Raw genomic sequence first — 19,612 nt, 5'->3', positions numbered from 1 at the left:
TCAGTCACGGTAAACTCCTCATCTAAGAGCTCGTTCGCGCCCCCGGTATATGGTCTATGACGGGCGTGGCGGGAATGTACGTGTTGCTAGCCTCAGCGATAACGTCCTCCTCACTACCGTTATACTGGTGCACAAGTTTACGCAAGGTTTGCTTGTGTGCTGACTTGGTGTTATGAGCATGCGCCATGTCTAGCCAGCATTCATTTGGCCGTCGAGACTACTACAAACTTGGTCCCATTGCTGTTTGATTAGCTGCTTACAATGTTCTTTGATCTGTTTGTTCAGCTTGGCTATGCGCTTGCGCAAGGGCCCGTTGTGCCTCTGTCCCCACTATCTATTCTGCAGTGATTGCTTGGCATCCCACATGTGTGCGAGACGGCTATCAACCTGCTCTAGGGGTGGCTTGAAGTGATAGTTCGCGTTGCCTCGCTGACGTCGTTACTGACATGTTTGATCCAATCTTCACTATTGCTGATAGGGTCTTGTTTTTTCGCATTTCTGACTTTCCGAAACTTATTCCAGTCGGTCCATCTATTCTGTCTCTGAATTTCTGCGGCAGCCACGGTTTCTATCCTGATTTCAAATATTAGATTACCACTCCCCATATCATCGAATGTGTTTTTCCATTTAGCGGTCCCCGCGTTACGAACTAACGTTAAGTCTAGAGTGGTGTCTCTTGCAAGCCCAGTTCCCATACGTGTAGGGGAGTTAGGGTCGGTGATAAGAGTGAAGCTATTTCTTGAATATCTTGTCATTACGTTTTTTCTTTGGCTCTTGTGTATCCGTATCCCCAAGCACTGTGTGGAGCGTTAAAGTCTCCACCTATGATGAGTGGATTGGGTCCCGCTATTTCTACGGCCTTCTTAAAGAGAAGAAGGAAGCGTTGTCGTATGTGTAGGATTGCTGTACAAATTCAGAATAAGTATGCTCGAGATTTTTTTTCTTTTTTCTTGTAGGGGCAAGCTGTACGAATATATGCTATATTTATGTGATGCGGATGTCATGGCAGATTGGTACGAGTCCCTTCTTTACAAGAGTGGTTAGTGTTCTAATATCCCCTGTCGTGGGGCCGATTGCTTGATATCCCGGTAGCTTAGCTAAACCATTGTTTCCTGCAAAATTAGAACATCCGGTTTGGTTCTGTCTCTAAGGTGTTGTTGCAGGACAGCTCTCTTCCCCTCATAGCTCCTGCAATTCCACTGCCAAATAATTAAGTACATTTTTCTGGGCTTACCCATTTTGGATTGGCTAACGAAGAGGGAGGAGGGTGAAACGAGGCAGGCCTCATGACATTAGTTCATATAGCCGCTGATGTGGTGCCCTGAGATAAGTGTGAATTGCCTTCAGTGCTCATCGGAAAGTTGGCAGCTGGAAGTACTGGAGATGTCGTAGGGTTGACATTGGCTACGTTAGCTTACAGCTTATCTAGTCTATCCATGATCACAAATATTGCAAGCGAGAGGTTGTTTGCTGCCTCTGCCTGTTCCTTAACTGCTTTCTGTATTTCAGACAATGTTTGATTAATGTTCGAGGTTGGTGCCGTAGTGTTGTCATTAGACACCTGAGCTTTTGTTTTGAGAGGTGGCAGGGTATTGTACTCGTCCATTCGGTTATCTGGCATTTCTCCGAGGCGCTCTTGGGCCGCGGAACGCCTTTTACTTGATCTTCTATCTGTGGTGTTTTTAGAACTTTGAATTTCCCGAGTAAGCTGTGATATCAATCCTCAAACCCAGCGTTTTCTTTTTTCAGCTCGGCTATATCCATGACGTTATGCGCAGTCTGCCGCGAAGGCTAAGGGCGCATCCTTTTAGCCACGTCTGTACAGCTCACCATGAAAGCCGGGTTCCCTTGATGGCCATTGCCAACCCTTGGCTTAGACCGGGATCTGGAACGGAACAGAGTGCGCCTTCTCGGTCCCGGAGACTGGGATGTGTGGCAGCGTGGCGTTGTGCAGGACTAGAATCTCGATCTGGATCCAGGCGTTGCCCTCGTTCGGTTGGCTTGGTGGCAGGGGGGTAGTTCTCGTGCGTCTCTTGAAGTTGTCGGAACCACTGGCATTGCTTTACGATGTAGGGTGTCTTGAACTTGGCCTGGCAGAGTTTGTGGGCCGTGGTATGATCCTTGCCGCACAGCTGGCATCGTGGCTGACAGTGGTGGTCCTCGCTCAGATCAGACGTTCCACAACCCGCTCATAGCTTGTCGTTTGGCCTTCAACACACGTCGCTCATGTGCCCAAGTCTGTTGCACTGTTTGCAAAAGTCAACTTGTTTTCTGTATAGTGAACAGCGTGTGAGCCCTCCTCTGTACTTGACGTGCGTCGAAACTCTGCTGCCGTCAAAAAGTAATATCACTGTCGTGGTGTTGCCAAGACGATTGGCTGTGATCGCCGTAGGAGTTCGGGCAGTAATAATTGCTGCGGTTATGTCCAGTGGGGTTTCTTTCAAGGGAACTCCTTTGATTACATCTTTGGCAGTCAGTTCTGGGGCCGTCTCGTATGCTCCCGCCTCGTACAACTTGTCGTTGGCTTTGATGTGCTTGATACCTTGGTATTTGTCTGCATGGTCTTGGTTTGGGGTGCTAATGACCCTGATGTTCTTGAAATTACTCGAACAAATCGTGTCCGTCTCTTTTTCTTCATAAGGAGTCTCGGATTCTTCATACACAGCTTTGTCTAGCGCCATTAAGCTGAGTTTGGATAGCTGCAGTCCTCCTCTTGGCCTTTTAATTATCTTGTAGTCACCTGTCGGCAGTCTTGGCATTTTGCTGGCACTGGTTATCAGGGATATCATATTTGCACCGCGTGTTCTCCGCGTTCGTGTAGAGCTAGGACTACCCCGGCGTTCCTGGCTACCTTTCTTCGCACGTTTTCTGTTTCGAACTTCTGTCCACCCATCACCTGTGTCATCTTCCCGTTGGGTGACGTCTTCGTCTCCCCGTTGGGGGACGTCTTCGTCTTCCCGTTGGGTGGCGTCTTCATTCTGCTGCGATACCTCCATTATTGATGATTACGGCCTGTATGACGCGAACGCCGAGGCCTGGTTATCGTGAGGCCGCCCCAGTCGACGCGGAGCGCCGGTCGTAGAAATAGTAGACGCTGCTTGATGGGGCTGGTTTTCGGTCGTAAAATCTCGAAAAATGATCACCCACCTTTGAATATGGTCTCTTCGGATTCTCGGTGACGAGAAGAATAAGATGGTATGTAAATGCGAGCGGTGCCTGGCTGTATTCGCTGCGAAATCATTCTATGAGAACGGAGCCGACGTGAAGAGCGTCCATTCACCTCGGCGACCGCAGCGACCTCTCTTTCTGCTCGATGGTCATTTATTTCTTGCGCCTGCTAGCTGTTAGAGCTACTTCATTGCAGTGTGAATACCTACGCTGCTGAACTTTGGTGAAGGCTCTCAGCGGAGCACGTTTTGTGTATTTTCCGGTAAAAATGAAATGTGCCACGTGTTTTGCGCTATTAAGACGATGTTCGAAAGTGCAAAAGAAACAGAAAGCAAGCAAGTTGAAAGTGATTGAATGCTATTCACAGTAGTAGTGATCGCTTAAGTGTGTTCAGTTATTTAACGCAAGGCAATATTCGAGTTTTGATAATTACTGCCTATGTTGAAAGAAAGCGTCTTGGACCTTTATTTGTTTATTATACCCTCAGGGTTTTCACATTACAGAGAGGAGGGGCATGTTAAATGTAAAAAAAACCTTTATATATTTACTGTTTTGTTTTTTTGTAGCAGGCTTTTCGTCCAGGTTGACTTTACAGAAAAGAAAATAAAACGGCTTTTTCTGAGAATGTGTACCCCGCAGGGGCGCCTGCGCAAGTAGGCGTTTGGTGTGTAACGACACCACGGACCCGAGCTAACGGGGAGTTTCTACTCCCTCCCACGCCTAGCCGTGCGTGGCTTTGCCGTGTCCGGGGAAAAGGGGATCCTGGGGGTTGAGCCGACGCTGGGTGATTGGACCTTTAAGGCCCCCCGGAAGAGGCAACACACCCCTTTGGCCCCGGCTTCACGTAGACGGCACCCCTGGGCTGACCCACCCAGGGGAAATCGGCAGTCGCCTTTTCCTATTTCTCTCTCCCTACATCTTCGTCTTTTGTTCTCACTTTACATCTTTCCTGTCTTCTACTCTCTTCTGTATACTTCCAATTTTCCTGGCGGCAAGGGAAAACCCTGTGCAAATAGCCTACATTGGTCTAGGCGCATTGGGTTATGGCAGTGTTGTACGGCTGACGTCTGCAAGCTTTCAGCACCTGTAAACTTGCAGCGTCCCCTTGTTGGGCTCCGTGGTGGGTGGCCGCCAACGCTGCTGAACAAAAATAAGACCGGCATGCAAGGCGCATTTCCTCTACTATGTGATCGTACCGGCCTAAAGCGGGTACGCACCGACGACATAAATCTCTTCAACCAGCCAATAGAAACTTTTCCCCACTTCCACGTCATTCACTGTGAAAAAACCGGAAAGCAAGCCAGGACCGTATCTCCTTTCGTAGTTGCCAGGTGTCTTACGGAAACTCTCGGGGCTGGATACAAAGTAACCAAAATGGCGAGCGGAGACCTTCTTCTAGAAATTCGGGACAAAGCACAATATGTAAAGCTAAACAGCCTCTCAACGTTTGGTGACGTACCGATCACCATAACACCACACCGATCCATGAACACCACTCGCGGAGTGGTATCTGATGCAGACTTACTTGAGCTCACCGAGACTGAACTTTTGGAAGGGTGGAAGAGCCAAAATGTCAATAATGTACAGAGAATCGTCATCAGAAGAGATAATAAGGAAATTCCAACGAAACACTTGATACTCACGTTTGCATCCAGTAAACTACCAGATTCCATTCAAACAGGGTACACGAAAACATCTATCAGGCCGTATATACCAAATCCTCGTCGTTGCTTCCAATGCCAGAAGTATGGCCATGGCTCTAAGACCTGTCGTGGTCGCCAGACTTGTGCACAATGTGGAGTCCTAGGCCACGTGTCCGAGAACTGCAAAGAACCGGCACACTGTGTGAACTGCGAAGGAAACCATGCCGCATATTCACGCTCCTGCACATACTGGAAAAAAGAAAAAGAAATAATAACATTGAAGGTGAAGGAGAACATTACGTTTAAGGAAGCACGGCGAAGAGTCGCTCCATTCTATGGACCTACATACGCTGATGCGGCGCGTCAGGGGGCACCGCCGCACCAGCCCTCGCCACCCCTTCGGCCCGCGCAGAGCGAGCCGTCGGCTGTGGCACCTGCCCCCAAGGCGGCTGTAGCCCAGGCTACACCGCCTACTCTCGAACAGAGACCGGAGACTCCAGAGTCTTCGGGTCTCAAGGCCTCCCCTCACCAGGCGAGGCCCAAAATCCAAACTAACAGCCCGCACGTGCGGGCATCCAGTGCCTCCGAGGAGGCAATGGATACGTCGGCACCCTTGGTGCCGAAAGAGCGGCGTGGCTCCTTGGAGCGCGCCAAGAAAACAAAAAAGCAAATAACAGGGCCTGGTGATGGCCCTGTTAAGTGAACTCAAACTCCCCGTCTAAACAGCCACTTGTTTTTCGTACACACAGCATTATTTTACATTCACCATGAACACTCAAATTATACAGTGGAACGTCAGGGGCCTTCTCAGAAACCTTGACGACATCCAAGAACTCCTACACGAACACTCACCAAAAGTGCTGTGTGTACAAGAAACACACCTTAATTCAAAACACACAAATTTTCTTCGCAAATACGTTATTTTTCGAAAGGACCGTGATGATGCCGTGACATCATCCGGAGGTGTTGCCATCATAGTGAATCAAGAAATTGCATGCACACACATACAACTCCAAACATCCCTTGAGGCAGTGGCTGTTCGAGCGGTTCTTTTTGATAAACTGATCACAATCTGCACGATTTACATTCCTCCTAGTTATCAGCTACAAAAACGTGATTTACACTCTTTAATTGATGAACTTCCGGAACCTTATGTTCTCCTTGGAGACTTTAATGGGCATAGCAGGCTATGGGGAGACTCTCGGTATGACGCGCGAGGTCGACTGATCGAACAGTTCCTTCTCTCGTCGAGCGCGTGTCTCCTAAACCGAAAAGAACCAACCTATTATAATCTCGCCAATAACACCTACTCCTCCATAGACCTGCGCATAGTATCTCCATCTCTTGTGCCTCTACTCCAGTGGAAAGTCGTCAGTAATCCGTACGGAAGTGACCACTTCCCCGTAGTTTTGAGCACGACAGTAACTGAGTGTCCATCACGTGTTCCCAAGTGGCTCATAAACAGAGCCGACTGGGAACAGTTTTATACTATTGCTAGTCTAGGTTGGAATGACATCCGTACTTTGAACATTGATGTTGCGGTGAACTACTTCACAGCGTTTTTGATCGATGCTGCAACAAAATGCATCCCACAAACAAATGGACACCCTGGAAAACGACGTGTGCCATGGTGGAACTCTGAATGCCGAAACGCGCGCAAACAGCAAAACAGAGCTTGGAGGCTGCTTCGGAACTCGCCGACAGCCGAAAATCTTGAAACCTTCAAGAAAATAAAGTCTCAAGGCAGGAGAACGCGTCGGCAGGCCAGAAGAGAAAGCTGGCAGAAGTTTTTATCAGGGGTTAATTCATACACACAGGAGGCTAAAGTCTGGGACATGGTCCATAGGATAGCAGGAAAACAAGTACACACACTTCCACTCGTAAACACTCAGGGTGATACCTTGGAAGATCAGGCAAACTTCCTCGGTGCACACTTCGAACAGGTATCCAGCTCGTCCCACTATACTGACACTTTCCAAAAATACAGAACAAGAATCGAAAAGCAGAAACTTGAACACAAATCCACTAGATACGAGGGATATAACCAAGCTTTCAGTCTTGCTGAGCTCCGAACATCTCTGAACTCCTGCAGTACTTCTGCCCCAGGTTCTGACCGTGTGATGTATGAAATGTTAAAGAACCTACCAAACGAAACCCGAAAAACCTTACTTTGTTTGTACAATGCTATTTGGTCTTCTGGCACTATTCCTACCTCCTGGAAAGAGGCTATTGTTATTCCCATTTTGAAAGAGGGCAGGGACCCTTCTTTAGCTTCGAGTTATAGGCCTATTGCACTTACAAGCTGCTTGTGCAAAGTCTTCGAAAAATGATAAACTGCCGACTTGTACACTTTCTTGAAACAAACAATTTGCTCGACCCATTTCAGTGCGGTTTTCGAGAGAGTAGATCCACGACAGACCACCTTGTTCGTATCGAGGCACAGATCAGAGACGCCTTCGTCCATAAACAATATTTTCTCTCCGTGTTCCTCGATATCGAAAAGGCTTATGATACAACATGGCGTTTTGGAATTCTAAGAGACCTATCCAACCTTGGCGTGCGCGGAAGAATGTTTCACATAATCAAAAGTTACCTGTCAAACCGGACATTCCGTGTCCGAGTGGGCACGGTTCATTCTCAAACATTTGTCCAGGAAACAGGCGTTCCACAAGGTGGTGTACTTAGCTGCACACTTTTTCTCATAAAAATGAATTCCTTGCGCTTCACCATCCCTCGCAATATGTTTTATTGTACATATGTGGATGACGTCCAGCTTGGCTTTAGGTCTTGCAATCTGGCAATGTGTGAGCGGCAGGTTCAGTTAGGTTTAAACAAGCTCTCAAAATGGGCAGAGGAAAACGGATTCCGACTGAACCCACAAAAAAGCACGTGTGTCCTGTTCTCCAGAAAGAGAGGCATGCACTCGGAACCCGACATTGAACTGAACGGTCAGCGTCTGTCTGTTAATACGGAGCATAAATTCCTAGGATTAATCTTGGACAACAAGTTGACCTTCGTACCGCACATCAAGTATCTAAAAACAAAATGTTTAAAAGCCATGAATGTTTTAAAAGTGTTGTCACGTACTAGGTGGGGTAGTGACAGGCAATGTCTCATGAACCTATATAGAAGCCTCATTCGCACCCGCTTAGATTATGGGGCTGTTGTTTATCAGTCTGCGACTCAAAGTGCTTTGAAGATGCTGGACCCCGTGCACCATTTGGGCATCCGCCTTTCTACGGGTGCTTTTCGCACCAGCCCCGTAGAAAGCCTTTATGTTGAGTCAAATGAGTGGTCGCTTCATCTGCAGAGAACTTACATGTCCTTTGTTTATTACCTTAAGGTGAAAGCAGACAAGAAGCACCCCTCATACTCTACTATTAATGATTTGTCGAGCTCAATTTTGTTTCAAAACAGGCCTTCGATGAGGCAGCCCTTCTCTATTCGCCTGAAGAGTCTAGCTGAGGAAACTGGAATCTCACTAGAACACAGTTTAATGGCTCCTGTAGCATATCCGCCACCGTGGCAATGGCAGACTATAGACTGCGATGTGTCTTTCCTAGAAGTTACAAAACATGCACCTGTTGCCCATATCCGAACATACTTTTTGGAACTTCAACACAAATACACATGTCCTGAGTTCTTCACAGATGCCTCCAAGACTAACTCCTCTGTGTCCTACGCTGCTGTAGGCCCATCCTTTTCGGATGCTGGTCCACTACATCCACGCACAAGTATCTTCACAGCGGAAGCGTACGCGATACTTGTGGCAGCTAAACACATCAAACAATTACAAATACAAAAAGCAGTAATTTATACAGACTCTCTAAGTGTGGTATCGGCTATGCACAGTCTTAAAAAACAAAAAAACCCAGTCCTTGTCTCACTTTACTCTATTTTATGCACACTTTACACACTCAAACAACATGTTGTAGTGTGCTGGGTGCCAGGGCACCGTGAGATTCAAGGCAACGTGAGGGCGGATCAGCTCGCTGCATCCGTGCACAAAAGCACTGCCCCTACACCCATATCAATCCCGGCCCTCGATCTTAAACCATCCCTCAAACGAAACCTCAGAGTATACTGGCAGAGCAAGTGGGATACACACACACAAAACAAACTACACGTTATTAAGCCACACCTTGGTCATTGGCCGCCCGTATCGAAATCGCGTTATACAGAGGTGATACTAACGAGACTCAGGATAGGACACACATACACGACACACACACACCTTTTGTCCGGTGGCGATCCACCATTGTGTGACAGATGTGGTGAAGCATTGACAGTCCTTCACATTTTAATTGAGTGCAAACAATTGGACACTGTAAGAAAACAACACTTTCCATTACCCTACCGACAACATATACCTTTACACCCTGCAATGTTTGTCGGTAGGGAACCGCTTTTTAGTTATATATCATTGTTAGCGTTCTTAAAAGAAATTCATAGCTTTCATGTCATATACCCGGGCATACCGTAGCATGACCTCTCCAGAGAGGTTTTTGCTGCGGTGGCTACACAAGAAAGCACATGCCTCACGGCCCTTGGACGCAAGGGTATGAACGAGTGAGGCACTTGTGCTAATGCCATACATATGCACCATCGTCTTTTATTAGCACCAACTTTTGTCATCTATTCACATCACACACACCTTTCACCGCATGGTCATGATTTTATTACTTGTATGTTTTTACCCGCCTTACTGCGAGGAATTTTATGACCCTTATACAGCCGCTTATCACAATCATTGTCCATAATTCTAGTAAGATGAACTGGCGCTCTTTGGCCGTGAAATGGCCCTTGCGCCATAAAACATCAAACATCATCATCATCTGAGAATGTGTATTATCGGATGATGAAATATGTATTCGCTCGCTTGAGTGCCGTGACCTGAGGCCGATGTAGCCAGTGGTGCACCTAACATTTGGGTGTGTAAGAGAGCCTTGCTGAGTCATGTCACTTGTAATCGTAAGGTCATTTTTGCTGACTTTGTTAACACTATGCATAATAATGACTGAAATTTCATCGCTCCTACATGAAAAATTATGCTTCCCGAATTGCGAATACTGGAAGCAGCGGAAAAGTGCCTTGAATTTCAAAAGACACCCTTAAATATGTGTGTGTATGGGCACGTGCAATTGCCTAAAATACGTCAAATGTGCTAGCTGATACATTTAGATGGGGCATGCCTGCAAGTTTTCCCTCGCTGAGTCCCCCGCAGGGGCGCCTGCGCAAGTAGGCGTTTGGTGTGAGCGACACCATGGACCCGAGCTAACGGGGGAGTTTCGGCTCCCTCCCACGCCTAGCCGTGCGTGGCTTTGCCGTGTTCAGGGAAAAGGGGATCCTGGGGGTTGAGCCAATGCTGGGTGATTGGACCTTTAAGGCCCCCCGGCAGTGGGAACACACGCCTTTGGCCCCGGCTTCACGTAGACGGCACCCCTGGGCTGAGCCACCCAGGGGAAATCGGCAGTCACCTTTTCCTATCCCTCTCTCCCTACATCTTAGTTAGTCTATTCTCGTCTTTAAACCTATCCTGTCTTCTTCTCTCTTTCATTTACTTCCGATTTTTCCTGGCGGCAAGGGTTAACCTTGTGTAATTACTCAACCTTGAGTAGTTATATTTGGTTATAATGGCAATGTACGGCTGGCGTCTGCAGCCTTATGCTATTAAGTGCTTCAGCGTCCCCTGGTTGGACTCCATGGTGGGTGGTCGCCATTGCTGCCGAAAAAAAAGTACACTACAATGGGAACACCTGCATTTCCCCATCTCCTAGATCGTCTTCCGCTTAAGAGGGGACGCACCGATGAAATATCAATTTTCAGCCAACCCAGACAATGCTTTCCGAAATTCCATGTAGTGCACAGCGAAAAGCCAGCAAAACAAGCCAGAGCCATATCTCCATTTCTTGTTGCTAAATCTCTAACTGAGCTCTTTGGCCCCAGGATACAAGGTTGCAAAGATGGCTAGCGGAGACCTTCTCCTAGAGCTGCCTGAAAAACACCACTTTGAAAAACTTGGCAGTCTCGTAGCATTTGGTAATATACCAGTATCTGTTTCACCTCATAGATCAATGAACACCTCACGCGGAGTTGTTTCAGAAGCAGACCTTCTTGAAATGTCTGAACAGGAACTGCTTGAAGGGTGGAAAGAGCAAAATGTCACGGATGTGAAACGAATCGTCATCAGACGCGACAACAAAGAAATACCTACGAAACATTTAATACTCACTTTTTCATCTAGCACACTGCCTTCATCTATAGACACAGGCTACATCAAACTCTCTGTCCGTCCCTACATTACCAATCCAAGACGGTGTTATAAATGTCAACGATTTGGTCATGGCTCGCAGAACTGCCAGGGTCAGGAAACTTGTGCAAGATGTGGTAGCCACGGCCACACATCTGACAACTGTGTTACTATGCCTCACTGCGTGAATTGTGACGGGGAACACGCCGCGTATTCGCGTTCGTGTCCTAACTGAAGAAAGAAAAAGAAATAATCACTCTTAAAGTAAAAGAAAACATCACATTCAAAGAAACAAGACGAAGAGTGTCGTCATTTTACGGCGCAACATATGCTGATGCGGCGCGTCAGGGGGCAACACCGCACCAGCCTTTGCCACCCCTTCGGCCAGCGCAGAGCGAGCCGTCGGCGGTGGCGCCTGCCCCCAAGGTGGCAGTAGTTCAGTCTACTCCGCCTCCAAGCAAATTGAGGCCGGAGACTCCAGGGTCCTCTGGTCTTAAGGCCTCACCTCACCAGGCGAGGCCTAAAATCCGAACCACCAGCTCGCATGTTCGGGCATCCAGTGCCTCTGAGGAGGCAATAGATACAACGGTACCCTTGGTACCGAAAGAGTGGCCGCGCCTCCTTCGAGCGCGCCAAGAAAAAGAAAAAACCAATAACTGGGCCGGACGACCGTCCTGCCACCTAACAAGCTCACTCTAACACAGGACACTCTCTGTACACTCAGCAGCATCTCTTCTTTTAATATGCAGACAGAAATATTACAGTGGAACATCCGAGGCCTTCTTCGAAACCTTGATGACTTACAAGAACTCCTCCATGAATACAATCCACGAGTGCTGTGTGTACAAGAGACACACTTAAAACGAACAAACACAAACTTTTTACGTAAGTACGTAATCTTCTGAAAGGAAAGAGATGATGCCATGCCACGATCCGGTGGTGTAACGGTTATAGTTAGTCAAGGGATAGCATGCACACAATTACCCCTTAAAACTTCCCTCGAGGCGGTGGCTGTCCGAGCAGTTATTCTAAACAAACTTGTCACTGCCGGCTCTTTGTACATACCTCCGCACCACAGTCTTGAAAAACTTCAATTCCAGTCTTTAATAGACGAACTACCTGAACCTTATCTGGTCCTTGGGGACCTGAACGCACTTAATGGTCTGTGGGGTGACTCTCGCTGTGATGCACGAGGTCGTCTCATTGTACAATTCCTCATTTCATCAGGTGCTTGTCTGTTGAATAGGAAAGAGGCAACATACTATAATAACTTACTGTTCCATAGACCTCAGTATCGCATCTCCTTCACTTGTACCATTGCTTCAGTGAAAAGTCATAAAAAATCCATACGGAAGGGACCGTTTTCCTTTAGTTTTGAGTACACCAATAATATGTGAATGCCCTCCACATGTTCCCAAATGGCTGGTAAACAAAGCCGACTGAGAATAATTTCAAAAACTTACTCACTTAAATTGGACTGACATATGCGGATTAGGCATAGATGAAGCTGTGCAGTACTTCACGGCCTTTCTTACTTACGCAGCAGCCAAGTGCATTCCACAAACGTCTGGACTGTCCGGCAAACGACACGTCCCGTGATGGAACACTGAGTGTCAGAATGCGCGAAAGGAACAGAACAGGGCATGGAGGTTGCTGCGGAACTCGCCGACGGCGGAAAACGTTGATAGCTTCAAGAAAACAAAAACTCGAGGCAGAAGAACCCGTCGGCAGGCCAGAAGAGAAAGTTGGCACAAGTTTTTATTAGGGATAAATTCATATACACAAGAGGCCAAAGTCTGGAACATGGTTCGTAGGGTAGCAGGAAGAAAAGTACACTCACTCCCACTCGTAAACACTCAGGGTGATACCTTGGAAGATCAGGCAAACTTCCTCGGGGCATACTTTGAACGGGTATCCAGCTCGTCCCACTATATTGACACTTTCCAAAAATACAGAACAAGAATAGAAAAGCAGAAACTCGAACACAAAACCGCTACATACGAGGCATATAACCAAGCTTCCAGTCTAGCTGAGCTCCGAACATCTCTAAATTCGTGCAGTACTTCTGCCCCAGGTTCTGACCGTGTGGTGTATGAAATGTTAAAAAACCTACCAGCAGAAACACGAAAAACCCTACTCTGTTTGTACAATGCTATCTGGTTTTCTGGCACTATCCCTATCTCCTAGAAACAGGCTATTATTATTCCCATTTTGAAAGAGGGCAAGGACTCTTCATAGCTTCAAGTTATAGGCCTGTTGCACTTACAAGCTGCTTGTGCAAAGTCTTCGAAAAATTGATAAACTGCCGACTTGTACATATTCTTGAAACAAACAATTTGCTCGACCCATTTCAGTGCGGGTTTCGGGAAACTAGATCCACCACAGACCACCTTGTTCGTATCGAGGCACAGATCAGAGACGCCTTCGTCCATAAACAATATTTTCTCTCTGTGTTCCTCGATATCGAAAAGGCTTATGATACAACATGGCGTTTTGGAATTCTAAGAGACCGGTCTCACCTTGGCGTGCGCGGAAGAATGTTTCACATAATCGAAAGTTACCTGTCAAACCGGAAATTCCGTGTCCGTGTGGGCAGTGTTCTCTCCAAAACATTTGTCCAGGAAACAGGCGTGACACAAGGTGGTGTACTTAGTTGCACACTTTTTATTATCAAAATGAATTCCTTGCACTTGTCCATCCCCAGCAATATGTTCAATTGTACATATGTCGACGACGTTCAGCTTGGCTTCAAGTCATGCAACTTGGCAAAGTGTGAGCGGCAGGTTCAGCTGGGTTTAAACAAGGTCTCCAAATGGGCAGATGAAAACAGATTTTGACTTAACCTAGAAAAAGCACGTGTGTCTTGTTCTCTCGAAAGAGAGGCATGCACTCAGAACCCGACATTGAACTGAACGGTCAACGTCTGTCTGGTAATACGCAGCATAAGGTCTTAGGATTAATCTTGGACAACAAGTTGACCTTGGTACCGCACATCAAGTATTTGAAAACAAAATGTTTAAAAACCATGAATGTTATAAAAGTATTGTCACGTACTACTTGGGGTAGTGAAAGGCAATGCCTCATGAATCTGTATCGAAGCCTCATTCGCACCCGCTTAGATTAGGGGGCCGTTGTTTATCAGTCTGCAACTCAAAGTGCTTTGAAGATGCTGGTCCCATGCACCATTTGGGCATCCGCCTTTCTACGGGTGCTTTTCGCACCAGCGCCGTAGAAAGCTTTTACGTTGAGTAAAATGAGTGGTCGCTTCATCTGCAGAGAACTTACATGTCCTTTGTTTGTTTCCTTAAGGTGAAAGCAGACAAGAAGCACCCCTCATACTCTACTAATAATGATTTGTCGAGCTCAATTCTGCTTCAAAACAGGCCTTCGATGAGGCAGCCCTTCTCAGTTCGCCTGAAGGGTCTAGCTGAGGAAACTGGAGTCTCACTTGAACACAGTTATGGCTCCTGTAGCATACCCGCCAACGTGGCACTGGCAGACTATAGACTGTGATGTGTCTTTTCTAGAAGTTACAAAGCATGCGCCTATTGCCCATATTCGAACATACTTCCTCGAACTTCAACACAAATACACACGTCCTGAGTTTTTTACAGATGCCTCCAAGTCTAACTCTTCTGCGTCCTACGCTGCTGTCGGCCCATCCTTTTCGGATGCTGGCCCTCTACATCCAGGCACAAGTATCTTCACAGCGGAAGCCTATGCGATACTTGTGGCGGCTAAACACATCAAACAATTACAAATACAAAATCAGTAATTTATACAGACTCCCTTAGTGTGGTAACGGCTCTGCACAGTCTTAAAAAAGAAAAAAACTCGGTCCTTGTCTGACTTTACTCCATTTTGTGCACACTCTACACACTCAAACAACATGTTGTAGTGTGCTGGGTGCCAGGGCACCGTGAGATTCAAGGCAACGTGAGGGCGGATCAGCTCGCTGCATCCGTTCACAAAAGCACTGCCACTACACCCATATCAATCCCGGCCCTTGATCTTAAGCCGTCTCTCAAACGAAACCTCAAGGTATACTGGCAGAGCAAGTGGAATACACACACACAAAACAAACTACACGTTATTAAACCATACCTTGGTCATTGGCTGCCCGTATCGAAATCACGTCATACAGAGTTAATACTAACGAGACTTAGGATAGGACACACATACACGACACACACATATCTTTTGTCCGGTGGCGATCCACCATTGTGCGACAGATGTGGTGAAGCATTATCAGTCCTTCACACGTTAATCCAGTGCCAACACTTAGAAACCCTAAGAAAACAACATTTTCCATTACCCTACCGACAACATATACCTTTACACCCTGCATTGTTCGTCGGTAGGGAACCGCTTTTTAGTCATAAATCATTGTTAGCGTTTTTATAAGCCCTTCATAGTTTTCATATCATATACCCGGGCATTCCGTAGCACAACCTCGCCAGAGAGGTTTTTGCTGCGGTGGCTACACAAGAAAGCACTTGCCTCGCGGCCCTTGGACGCAAGAGTACGAACGAGTGAGGCACTTGTGCTAATGCCAGACATGCCCACCATCGTTTTTCATTATCACCAACTTTTGTCACCTATTCACACCACACACACCTTTCACGGCATGGTCATGATTTTATTACTTGTATGTTTTTACCCGCCTTGTTGCGAGGAATTTTATGGCCCTTATACAGCCGCTAATCACAATCATTGTCCACATTCTTTGTCCCATGAACTGGCGCTCTTTGACCATGAAATGGCCCTTGCGCCAAAAACATCATATATCATCATTCTCTCGCTCAGTCGGAGATCCATGTGAGAGAAACTTGTATTTATTCTGACCTCGTAAGGGCCGATAGCTTTTATATAGTTACTGAAGTCAGACCACCGGTATGACCTAACGTTCTTCTTTGCGCGCAGATCTGATCAGGGGCACTTCCCCCGTGTTGCATCGAGTGCCTCCGGAGCAGCGAGAAGAGTTTGTGCGTGATAGTGCGCACGCTGCGGCGAGGGCGCTGCCACGAAATGGCGACGAGTTGACCTTCTCGTACACCACGTTCATGGCCTTGGCTGAGGTCGACCCGGCCAAATCGCCCGCCATTGTTCTGGACTCAGTGTCGGCGAGCTTATTTAGGCGACGCCGACGCGGCGTTTAGGACAACTCCCGTTCCTTCAGGCCGCATTGGTCTATATAAGATATGAGATGTATAGTAGAAAATACTTCGCAAACGGTGTTCATTCGCGTGCGTGATGCTGGTTATAAGACTCCGCAAATCGAAGTTCCAAACTGCTGATACGTACATTCCAAAATTTATCCTAGAGATTAAATGCTCATAAATTTGATGGAGGAATTCCTTTTTTATTTCCGCAGTCATGTCTACTATAGCTGCAAAGCGCACGTCACATAAACCGTTTGGCCATTCGTAATTATTCTGAAACGAACTGTTCAAAAATCAACGTGAGAAATACGCTCATGTGATATGTTCTAGATCTTTTAAAACAAAAAGAACTTTTCTAACATCGAATTTAGATTTTAAGTGCTATTTCAGAGAAGCTTCAAATAGTGCTATTTCAGGCAAACTTTGAATTAACTTTCTTAGGTGCTTTGGCATAGTTGTAACAAGTGCTGCACACTTGTACCTTGAGTAAGATAATTGACACTGGCTGAAATAAAGAAGTGCTCGATTAACATGAGTGATTGTCCTCGTCAGTTCTAAGAATTCTAAGAACGTCTAACATTTCTTCTAAGAAAGAAATGTATTGCATACGGTCTTTTTCATCAGACATGTTGAGTTGGTGCGGTGCGCTTTAACGTAAAAGATAAACGAAAATGCTGTACTGCTACAACTGCTTTAACCTTCATGGAAGTGTTTGCCTAAGGTGGCATCACTTACGAAAGGAATTCATTTATATATAAAATACGACAAATGAAGCAAAATAAAACACTCTTATGTGATCGCTGTGTCTCTCAGTTATTAAACTTTAGGGGAATCGTTGGTGTTGGAAACTATTTTGAGACACCTTGCGTGGAACCAAAAATAAGGGGGCCGTAAAACTTCGGCGTTATGAGTTCAACCCGATACTGACATCATGTACCTAATGCGTACTTCACTTAGTGCATGACACCTTTTTTAATTTGCTATGCACCTACTTTGTGGCCTAAAAGAGAATAGGCGCAGTAGCGTGTCTGCCTTCTGTTGTGGGGTACCAGCTTTCAACCACAGAGCCATTATGATAATCACTTATTCGACGCCCATCGGCAGTGGACGCTCGCACCAGGCATTACTACTGCAATATTTCTTGTTACATTGTGAAACAAGTATGGAGAGAGCGTGTGTTTGTGAGGAATGAAAGCCACTTTCGCTGCATTTTCAAACAGAGAAAGTTGTTTTCACTGTTTTCGCAAGCAGAAGCGTAGGCGTGTTCTTGAACATCCGCTTGCCGCGCAGACGACCTGGGATCGATCCCAAAACAACCCTGGTTTGAACCCCACGCCCCTCCAGGCTTGTTTTTTACATTTATTTATTCATCGATTGCATCGTTCTCAATTTTTGGTCACGTATAAATTGATAATTTTTGCTCACAACCAATGACGCCGACGCCGGTGCCGCAATTTTTGCGAAACAAGCTCTTTAACCCTGTGGCGTTAAAACGCAAATTTAGCTTCAACACCTAAGAGCAAAGATACAACAGCTGGACTAGGATTGGGAGCACTCCTCGGGGCAGAATTTGGCTTCTGGAGCACAAAATTGAGATTTGGGGCCGATTACGGGAAAAAAACCGTGCATTTTTTCATCACGAAATTACTTGCTTGGAGCTGTATAAGCACAAAGGCCCACGCTAAAGAAAGAGAGAATTATGTAAACCATTCAACACCAAATAAATCCTACACAGTTTACGTTAGCTCTGTTCTTTCTATAACAGCAGTATTTTCAATTACCCCACTGTGCAAACAATGATAAGTTCCACATTAGAATTTGCAGCTCCTGACGAATTGTTTGACATGCTCTGCGAATTCAAATACGGATCTGCCAAGCGGCCGACCTTCCGAGTTTTCCGTTTGAAATGCTTTACCTTCTTTTTTTTTTTTTATTTGAAACAAAACCCGCAGCGCCACTTAGGCATTATTGCGGGGGGCACAGAGCCTCATAAAATGAATCCGCAGTCTTGCGGCCAACTACATCGGCTGGTAACGTGTTCCATTCAACAATGGATTGCGGAAAAAAAGAATGCTTAAAAAGATCCGTTCTGGGGTTGTATGGCCGTACTTTAAATTTGTGATCATGACGGGAGGATTGATAATACGCTTTTTTTAAATAATCTGAAGCATTAATGCCCGTTTTATTGTTATATATCGAATAAAATAGTTTTAATCTTAGATTACGTCTTCGATCTTGTAAGTATTGCCAATTAAGTTCTCTTTTCATACAACGGGAGCTTTCAGTTCGGCCATATTTTCCCAGAACAAATCTTGCTGCCATCGACTGAATGCGCTCTAATTCATGAATATGTATTTTGTTAAACGGATCCCACACAGGACAGGCGTATTCTAGTATTGGTCTCACATAGGCATAATATGCGGCCTGTTTAACCTCCTTGGTTACATGTTTAAGATTTCTTTGTAAAAAGCCTAGGGCTTTTCCCGCTCTACTTACAACATTGCCAATGTGCTCAGACCATCCCCCATCCTCAGAAAGCGTGACACCCAAATACTTATATTTGTGTTCATACCTAATAACTTCATTGTTTAAGATGTACTGATTTGTAAATCTATTAACCTTTTTGGTGAAACTGACGTGAACACATTTATTCGTGTTTAATACCATGTCATTATTTTTACACCATGCCTCCACGTGATTAAGGTCATCCTGAAGCTGGGTGGAATCCGTTTGGTCGGTCAATTCAGTATACAACACACAGTCGTCAGCAAACATTCTGATACGACACCTAATTGTATCCGAAATATCATTAATAAACACAAGGAAGAGAAGCGGACCGAGTACGGAACCCTGAGGTACCCCTGATGTCACCGAAGCTAAACACGAACAAGATCCACCAAGCACAACCTTTTGTTTTCTTGAAGTTAAATAGTCCGCAATCCAACGGCAAATGGTTTGATGAATGTTCAAGTTCTGCAGTTTTTGAATCAGAATAGAGTGTGATACCGTATCGAAAGCCTTTCTGAAGTCTAAAAATAAACAATCAATCTGTCCTCGATTATCTAAAACTGATGCTATATCATGATAGAATTCAATTAATTGGGTTGTGCATGAAAAACCCTGTCTAAATCCGTGTTGTTTAGGATTAAAAAATTTAATTGAAGTCAGGTGATTCATTAAAGCAGAAAAAAGAACATGTTCAAGTACTTTACAACAAATCGGCGTCAAAGAAATTGGTCTGTAATTTGATACGTCTGATTTAGAACCACTTTTGAAAACTGGCACAACATTAGCTATTTTCCAATCATCAGGAAGCTTGCCTTCATCGAGTGATTTTTTATAGATAACATAAAGGTAACGAGCCACTGCCTCAGAGCAAAGTTTTAAAA

At 45.8% G+C, this 19,612-nt stretch overlaps 1 protein-coding gene across 2 annotated transcripts in view; it reads left to right on the top strand.

Moving 5' to 3' along the window:
- LOC142768501 (juvenile hormone acid O-methyltransferase-like) overlaps positions 1 to 16,631 on the top strand; it is a 30,459-nt gene extending 13,828 nt beyond the window's left edge. Inside the window, exon 5 of one of the 2 annotated variants that reach the window (XM_075870504.1) lies at positions 15,985 to 16,631. In XM_075870504.1, coding sequence (XP_075726619.1) covers positions 15,985 to 16,220 — 236 coding nt within the window. In that variant the 3' untranslated portion in view covers positions 16,221 to 16,631. The remainder of the gene's footprint in view (positions 1 to 15,984) is intronic. The other variant, XM_075870499.1, reaches the window with a different exon arrangement.
- Positions 16,632 to 19,612: the final 2,981 nt, after the last annotated feature.

The sequence above is a fragment of the Rhipicephalus microplus genome, chromosome 1 (genome assembly GCF_043290135.1).
Source record: "Rhipicephalus microplus isolate Deutch F79 chromosome 1, USDA_Rmic, whole genome shotgun sequence".
NCBI lineage: Eukaryota > Metazoa > Arthropoda > Arachnida > Ixodida > Ixodidae > Rhipicephalus > Rhipicephalus microplus.
Note: the sequence above shows the minus strand (reverse complement) of the source record. Positions and strands in the feature narration are given on the sequence as shown.